This window comes from Sinocyclocheilus anshuiensis, unplaced genomic scaffold (genome assembly GCF_001515605.1).
Source record: "Sinocyclocheilus anshuiensis isolate Anshui unplaced genomic scaffold, SAMN03320099.WGS_v1.1 scaffold3132, whole genome shotgun sequence".
Lineage (NCBI taxonomy): Eukaryota > Metazoa > Chordata > Actinopteri > Cypriniformes > Cyprinidae > Sinocyclocheilus > Sinocyclocheilus anshuiensis.
The window spans coordinates 161520-170003 of NW_015554059.1; the positions used below are offsets into that span (position 1 = coordinate 161520).

Sequence of the window (8484 nt, forward strand, 5' to 3'; positions counted from 1 at the left end):
TCCTGACCAGGCGCCGAGTGCTGCCAATCACAACACACACTGGCACAGCTAACCAATCACAGCACATTTCGCATTTCAGAAGGCGGGCCTTCATTTGATACAGGAACTATTCGAGCCGTTCATGCAAGACTGAGGAGAGAGGAGTTGTAATAATGTAAAATATGTGAAAAATAATGTGTTTTTCGAACAACCTAGTATGAGAGCCTGTTCTAGTACACCCCCAAAACAAATTCAAGACATTGTAAAAGAGCATAATAGGACCCCTTTAAAAACACTAACGGATAAGTACATTTTTTCCCCCATCATTTTGACTGAAAAAAAAACAAACAAACAAGAAAGAGCATTTAAACCTAGCGCCTAAACTTTCATTTAACTACAGTTATCTGTACTTTACATCGTACATGTGACTGTGGATTCACTCTTTCTCTGTGGGTGTGTGTGAGAGAGAAAGTGTGTGCACTCTCTGCCAAGTGACACGACACTTTAATACATAATGAAAGTAACTGATGTGCTGCTTTAAATACAAAGTTAAGATGTGTGATTAGTTACATTTTAGTTATCAGTCACACAGTAATGTAGCTTTTTCCGTGCGTGCGTGCGTGCGTGCGTGTGTGTGTGTGTGTGAAATATGGAAAGTGGGGAAGAAGCTGGGGATTTATATCCACCATATAATATTTAAAAACCGCCACAAAGAGATGTGCACAAGCAAAGCAGCGGGATGTATGCTTCTACATCTAAAATCCTGCTGTTTGCGCACATATTTTCCATGTCCCGTGTGAAACTGGCTTTGTGTAAGTGGTGCTGCTGGCTCAATTTAGGAGCGGCCCACTGGGATTTCTCCCGATTCTCCCAACGGCCACTCCAGGCCTGGTCACAACTAGACATGTGCCGTTATTCGGTAATGCGATATATCACGATAATGAATATGCACGATATTGTTATCGTGGGCACTTCAAAATACAGAAAATAATTATTTATAATAAATTATTCAGAATTTTGAATGCACTTTAAGAATACTTTTCCCATCAACTGGTCACAATGCACAACACGGTTTGGCTAGAAGGGATACATCAAAAACCGGAAGCTAACAATAAATGGAATTTTCTACCTATTAGATTGTGTTTTATTAACGTCTACACCTACCCCTTACAGTGATGCAAAAATAGTAATTGTTGTACAGTGTGAGAAAAATTACACTATATTGATGTGCGCATGCCCAGTAGTTTTTGCTGTATGCCATGCTACGTCAAAGACGCGTGCGCACTGTGATGTAAACAAGCACGGATGAGAAAGCGCATGGTGGAGCGCGTGAGAGACGCTCTGGATGAAAGCACATTCACTCTCCAGACAGCAGATGGCGCTAAACATAATGCAGCCGTTACCCCGGAAACCCCGTAAACAAAACAGCTTTCTGTTTCGGAAAGTGTTTAAATTATTTAAATAGCCATTCAGATTTTTGTATTCGCTATGGTGTTCATCACAGTGCCAAATACGTAAATATTTAGACTTAATAGGCTATTTATTTTCAAACTTGCCCTAGATATTGTTTGAAAGCATTTTGATTCTTTATTGTTCGGTCACACTTTACATTAGGGCTTCATTAGTTAATTCATTAGTTAACATAAACTGCCAATGAAAAATTCTTCTAAACATTCATTAATTTGAGGTAATTCCAATATTTAATAACACGTTGTTAAAATCGAAAGTTGCAACTGTGTTATTTAATGAGCTAACATGAACTAAGGGTTGTATTTTTTTTATTTATTTATTTTATTTTTTTTACAAAGATTAATAACTTCTGTAGCAAGTGTAGCTATTGCTCATTGTGAATGTTAATGCATTAACTAAGGTAAACTAATGAGGTCTTATTGTAAAGTGATACCTGTCGGTCTTTATAATTCTTTTGCACTTTAATCTGTGTAAAACTTTTAACTTTATACTTTTTTTTTTGTTGCTTTATTGTATTTAAATGTTCAGTTATTTTTGTTATAAGAAAAAAGTTATTAAACCTGTTATACTGTATTATGACAACACTTTTTTGCAACTAAATGTCAACACCGTGATAATACCGTATACCATGATAAAAGCATGATGAATTAATCGCAACATGAAAATTTGATACCGGCATATCCCTAGTCACAACTATAGATTATAGTTTGTGAAGTTTTAGAATGCCATTTGTTATTGTTTGAAAATACACACTTATAAATAGCATAAAATGTGAGTTTATAAAGGCAGAAAACTATTTCTTGAGTGCTGAAGTATTTCAACTTTCTGATTTGATCAGGATTCAGGAGAAGGATGAAAAAATTCGATCAGTCGAGGGAAGTTTGCAGTCAGCGATGAACAAAGAATCAGAGAGAACGAAGGCAATGGAGGTAAGTGTGTTCTGTTCATTTGGACGAACAGAAGTGTCCATCTGTTCATCTGTGCTCATCTATTTGCATGACGTATTAAAGACTTATATGTGTGTGTTCATAGGATCTACAACAGCAGGTCGAGACTCTGAACACTGAACTTGCCCAGCTGAGGAGCAGAGAAACAAAGTCAAACTCAGACTTGAACTCTAAAATCCAGGAGCTTCATGTTCAGTATGTATCACTCCTGTCACATGGCCTTTTGCTTGTCGATTAATCCCGATGGATCTTTTTCCCCATCTTTTTTGTTTTGTTTTTTTTTGTAATGTGAAATTCATCACATTACAGAAGTAAAAAAATTGCAATGTTTTGCTGTGAATTAAGTGTCATGTTTTTATTTGATTACTTTTTAAAGGAAAAAATTGAACTAAGTGTTATGAATTGAATTATACACCATTTTTGATGATAAATTTGTATTAAACCACAAAATGTTAATGGTTTTTATGGGGCCTAAATTGGAGTTTACCTGTAAACAAACAATGTTATGTTTACATTCATTTTCAAGGTCTAACAAACATGTGGAATGCACTCTATTAATGGTATGAAACAAATATCTGGATTATATTACATGATATAGAACAAATTACGGTGATTTAATATGAAATGAATATCTGGAGGATATTGAATGTTGTAGAAAAAAATGACTGTGTGTGATTTAATATTTTTTAGCCATATCACCCAGCCCTTCCCAAAGTTCTCATATTTGGTTCCATAAGCCAGTTCCTAAAATTGAGTTTCATTTCTGAAAGCATAATTTAAGTGATGTTTAAGAATATTCCATTTACAAAACCTGAAGTTGTGCCGCCAATTATAGCTTTTACCAAATTGTATTTTTGGACACAAATTGACACCATACAGTTATTATATTGTACAAGATTCTTTTATACGTAAATATTTAGACTTAATAGGCTATTTATTTTCAAACTTGCCCTAGATATTGTTTGAAAGCATTTTGATTCTTTATTGTTCGGTCACACTTTACATTAGGGCTTCATTAGTTAATTCATTAGTTAACATAAACTGCCAATGAAAAATTCTTCTAAACATTCATTAATTTGAGGTAATTCCAATATTTAATAACACGTTGTTAAAATCGAAAGTTGCAACTGTGTTATTTAATGAGCTAACATGAACTAAGGGTTGTATTTTTTTTATTTATTTATTTTATTTTTTTTACAAAGATTAATAACTTCTGTAGCAAGTGTAGCTATTGCTCATTGTGAATGTTAATGCATTAACTAAGGTAAACTAATGAGGTCTTATTGTAAAGTGATACCTGTCGGTCTTTATAATTCTTTTGCACTTTAATCTGTGTAAAACTTTTAACTTTATACTTTTTTTTTTGTTGCTTTATTGTATTTAAATGTTCAGTTATTTTTGTTATAAGAAAAAAGTTATTAAACCTGTTATACTGTATTATGACAACACTTTTTTGCAACTAAATGTCAACACCGTGATAATACCGTATACCATGATAAAAGCATGATGAATTAATCGCAACATGAAAATTTGATACCGGCATATCCCTAGTCACAACTATAGATTATAGTTTGTGAAGTTTTAGAATGCCATTTGTTATTGTTTGAAAATACACACTTATAAATAGCATAAAATGTGAGTTTATAAAGGCAGAAAACTATTTCTTGAGTGCTGAAGTATTTCAACTTTCTGATTTGATCAGGATTCAGGAGAAGGATGAAAAAATTCGATCAGTCGAGGGAAGTTTGCAGTCAGCGATGAACAAAGAATCAGAGAGAACGAAGGCAATGGAGGTAAGTGTGTTCTGTTCATTTGGACGAACAGAAGTGTCCATCTGTTCATCTGTGCTCATCTATTTGCATGACGTATTAAAGACTTATATGTGTGTGTTCATAGGATCTACAACAGCAGGTCGAGACTCTGAACACTGAACTTGCCCAGCTGAGGAGCAGAGAAACAAAGTCAAACTCAGACTTGAACTCTAAAATCCAGGAGCTTCATGTTCAGTATGTATCACTCCTGTCACATGGCCTTTTGCTTGTCGATTAATCCCGATGGATCTTTTTCCCCATCTTTTTTGTTTTGTTTTTTTTTGTAATGTGAAATTCATCACATTACAGAAGTAAAAAAATTGCAATGTTTTGCTGTGAATTAAGTGTCATGTTTTTATTTGATTACTTTTTAAAGGAAAAAATTGAACTAAGTGTTATGAATTGAATTATACACCATTTTTGATGATAAATTTGTATTAAACCACAAAATGTTAATGGTTTTTATGGGGCCTAAATTGGAGTTTACCTGTAAACAAACAATGTTATGTTTACATTCATTTTCAAGGTCTAACAAACATGTGGAATGCACTCTATTAATGGTATGAAACAAATATCTGGATTATATTACATGATATAGAACAAATTACGGTGATTTAATATGAAATGAATATCTGGAGGATATTGAATGTTGTAGAAAAAAATGACTGTGTGTGATTTAATATTTTTTAGCCATATCACCCAGCCCTTCCCAAAGTTCTCATATTTGGTTCCATAAGCCAGTTCCTAAAATTGAGTTTCATTTCTGAAAGCATAATTTAAGTGATGTTTAAGAATATTCCATTTACAAAACCTGAAGTTGTGCCGCCAATTATAGCTTTTACCAAATTGTATTTTTGGACACAAATTGACACCATACAGTTATTATATTGTACAAGATTCTTTTGGAGCTTCCCAGACAAAACTAATGTTGAGTTGTACAGATCAATAATGCATATGTGTATATCTTAGGTTAACGGCCAAGGATCAGGATGTTGAGAGGCTGCAGAGAGAACTGGAGAAGGAAATTCAACAACAGCAGGTGAGAGTGCTGAGAAATTCATATCAGATGCCGCGAGCAACTACAACAAACTATTAATGTAAAGCTTCATATTTACTTCAGGTAAATGTGTCGACATTGTGACATTCAGTTTGTATTTTGCATTGATATAATAATTTGTGTGTCTCTTTTCCCCCCAAAGCAAACCGTTTCAGCAGTTCCCAGCCAGGAATTAACAGCGTAAGATTCATGTTCTTTTAGTTAGGATATATGTTGATGATCGCAAACATGTTCCAGTATAATAAAGGCTTATCACACTGACATAATACACGCATTCTGCTCTGTGTCTGTCTTCAGGCTGGCAGAGAAGGACAAGCAGCTATCTGACCTTCAGGAAGAGCTGCTCGAGTTGAGGGAGTCGGTGGAGCTTCATCGTAAGAAGAACAACGTAAGTCTTGAGCAGCTCTCTTCCTGTAGAAGGAGGAGGACTAGCCAAGCTTTAGCTTTTCTAGCTTAATGCACATGCTAATGAGCATGTAAAGCAGGTGACTGAATTTGAATGGCAGCTCTAAAGACTTGACCAGATGGTGTGCATCCCAGAACCTTTGAGAAATGCATTTCTTCCAAATGTTGTCGGAACTTTTAAGTGTTAGTGATAATTATTAACTGCATATGTCCATGAAAATACATACGATACACTCAAATGAGACTGTAATGTCAATGACCTAGAAAAAGCTTTTTTTTCTACATAGTGGTGGTCTCCCCTCGTGGAGGCAGCCGTTTTTAGTTAACATGGATCATCATAAAATGTATGATGCTGATTGGGAATTCCTAAAATGGTAACGTTTGCTTTTTCTACATCCACTCTGATAGGTGTCAGTATAAATTCTGAGATCACTGTCGTATCACACAAACAGAACCGCTGATTTAGATGGTCTAGGAGCACTTGTGTACATCACCTCAGTAATTTTTATTTTTTTTATTTTTTTTAGTTTATTCGTTTATTTTAGGTATGCTATGGTGTATTCGAATTAAATATCTTGCATTTGTTCCACTGCTTTTTAGCTCAACATTCTTCATGGTACATTTACATTTTTTCCTTTTTTTTGTTGTAATTCTTGAGTTGCAGGACAAGTTTGGTCATTGTTAGGGAATTTAAACTCCATGAACATGTATAAACTTTTTTTAAATTTATAAACCTACATTATTTTGTGTATCTTTAATGTCGGTGTAAAACAATGATACATGGAAATGCCCAGGTTGTGCTTTGGGCTGTATACATGGTTCTATAAATGGCAAAATGAATGGGACAATCGTTTGCTTGGCAAGAGTGTAGGCTGAACTGAAAGTGGTGTTTCTCTGAAACTGACTAGGAGCTCCGGGAGAAAAACTGGAGCGCTATGGAGGCGCTGTCAGCCACCGAGACCATACTTCAGGGAAAACTCGCCAAGAGCGCCAAGGTTCGCACCACAACTCCCAAACTACTTCACTCTAGAGTCAAATCAAAGCATCTCCAATAAGCCTCTGCCATTTATTGACCAGTGAAGTTCTCATTCCTTATTAACGTCCTCATGAATGGGTGCATACTCATTTTATAACTCTGAACTGCTCAGCTGCATGCTACTAATGCGCTATGTTGAATGCTGAGAGCTGTAAAAAGCTGCAAACTTGCGAATGTGCTTTTTGACCAGAAATTTGGGCTGAATCTTGTCGTTTGTTTTTAAATTCTCCTTTGTGTGTTTTAAAAAAAAATTGTTTTAAACAAGACACCTGAAATGAGTGTGCAGCTATTTTTTATCCTCTTTTTTTTTATTTTTATTTTTTTATTAGATTAAGAATCATTTCATGCCCATTGTGTCATTTGACCTCCCCTGATTTCCTTTCCTAGCATGCTGATCACCACCCGATTTCCACTATTCTGTCAGCACCAATTTCAATCTTATTACAATCATTCCAAAGAACTTTTTTGACATAAAACAGCAAATCGAGTAGAAAATGAACATCCAAAGAGTGTCTTTTTTTAATTTTTTTTTATTGATGTACGTCTTATTCTCTGATTGCGTCCATCCCGTGTTTCCCTTTCCCAACACATTTTAAGATCTCACCATCTCTCTCCTCCTGCCAGGTGTGTAGACCTGTCAGTAACCAGAAACTCCTGCCCCTTCGTGGGCTTGAGCAGTCATCTAAATGTAGCGAGGCATAGAGTAACCAGTGACTCTATAAACGGTCCTGAAGCTATAACTAACCCTGCTTATTGACCTTATTGTGAAGAAAAATCATCTGCATGTTATTCCAAATACCAAATAAATTTTAATCTTTTTCTAATCAAAAATGTGATACCTTGGTTAGTATTTTTCTAGCGCATTTTTATTTGAGCTGGATCTGTTCTGGTGTGTAACACTGACTAATCACAATCCAGTCAGTTCCCAATGGATATAAACTCCTACTCTTTTCTGATTAAAGGGTTAATCCATCCAAAAATGAAATTTGGCATAATTTACTCATGTCAACCTTTATGACTTTCTTTTGTGGAACATAAAAGATGTTTTGAGAAATAAACTGGTTACCAAGAGTCATCAACATATCTACTTTTTTGTTCTGCAGAAGAATGAACAACATGAGGGTAAATAAATGATGACAATTTTCAATTTTGAATGAACTTTTCCCTTTTAAATATCCTGTTTTACTTTACTTAAAGTCCACGATTATTTTCTTGTAAAATATCCCATTTCATTGGAAATGCAGCACACTATTGAAGTAAATGCTTCAGTGTATTATGGTGACTTTAAAGGCTAGTAATTTTTGGAAATGTCTAGATGAAGTAGAATTGTATTTATTTTTATTCATTTATTTATTTATCTTTGCTTTTTTGGCTTTTTAAAGATACGGTGTTTTACAATTGTTTTAAAACAATTTTCTTTTCGAGTTGATTCAGTGCTGGGTTTTAGATGTTTTCTTGTTTGTACGTGTTAAGAGTAGAGGTTAAAAGTGTTGTAGTGAAAAAGTATAAAGTTTTTTTTATGTTTAGTTTTTTATTTGTTTGTTGTATTTTACAGTGATTTCTCAAAATTCACAGACCCATAAGATTAACTTAACTTGGTCTGGGATTGATGCTGAATGTTGATGTCCAGGACTAAACAGTTGTGTATCTCATTTGTGTGCATATATGCGATAATCGGAGTTTATGACTTATGATGAGAATGAGTGAAATTTCTTAAAGGGGTCCTATTATGCTCTTTTACAAAGTCTTGATTTTGTTTTGGGGGTGTACTAGAACATG

At 34.6% G+C, this 8484-nt stretch overlaps 1 protein-coding gene across 6 annotated transcripts in view; it reads left to right on the forward strand.

Annotated features, from left to right (window-relative positions):
* LOC107668535 (kinectin-like) overlaps positions 1-8484 on the forward strand; it is a 49281-nt gene that overhangs the window by 30795 nt on the left and 10002 nt on the right. For 5 of the 6 annotated variants that reach the window (XM_016460438.1, XM_016460440.1, XM_016460442.1 and 2 more), the window contains exons 20-25: positions 2288-2378; positions 2482-2591; positions 5177-5246; positions 5407-5444; positions 5562-5652; positions 6578-6664. In XM_016460438.1, the coding sequence (XP_016315924.1) occupies positions 2288-2378; positions 2482-2591; positions 5177-5246; positions 5407-5444; positions 5562-5652; positions 6578-6664 (487 nt within the window). The remainder of the gene's footprint in view (positions 1-2287; positions 2379-2481; positions 2592-5176; positions 5247-5406; positions 5445-5561; positions 5653-6577; positions 6665-8484) is intronic. The other variant, XM_016460441.1, reaches the window with a different exon arrangement.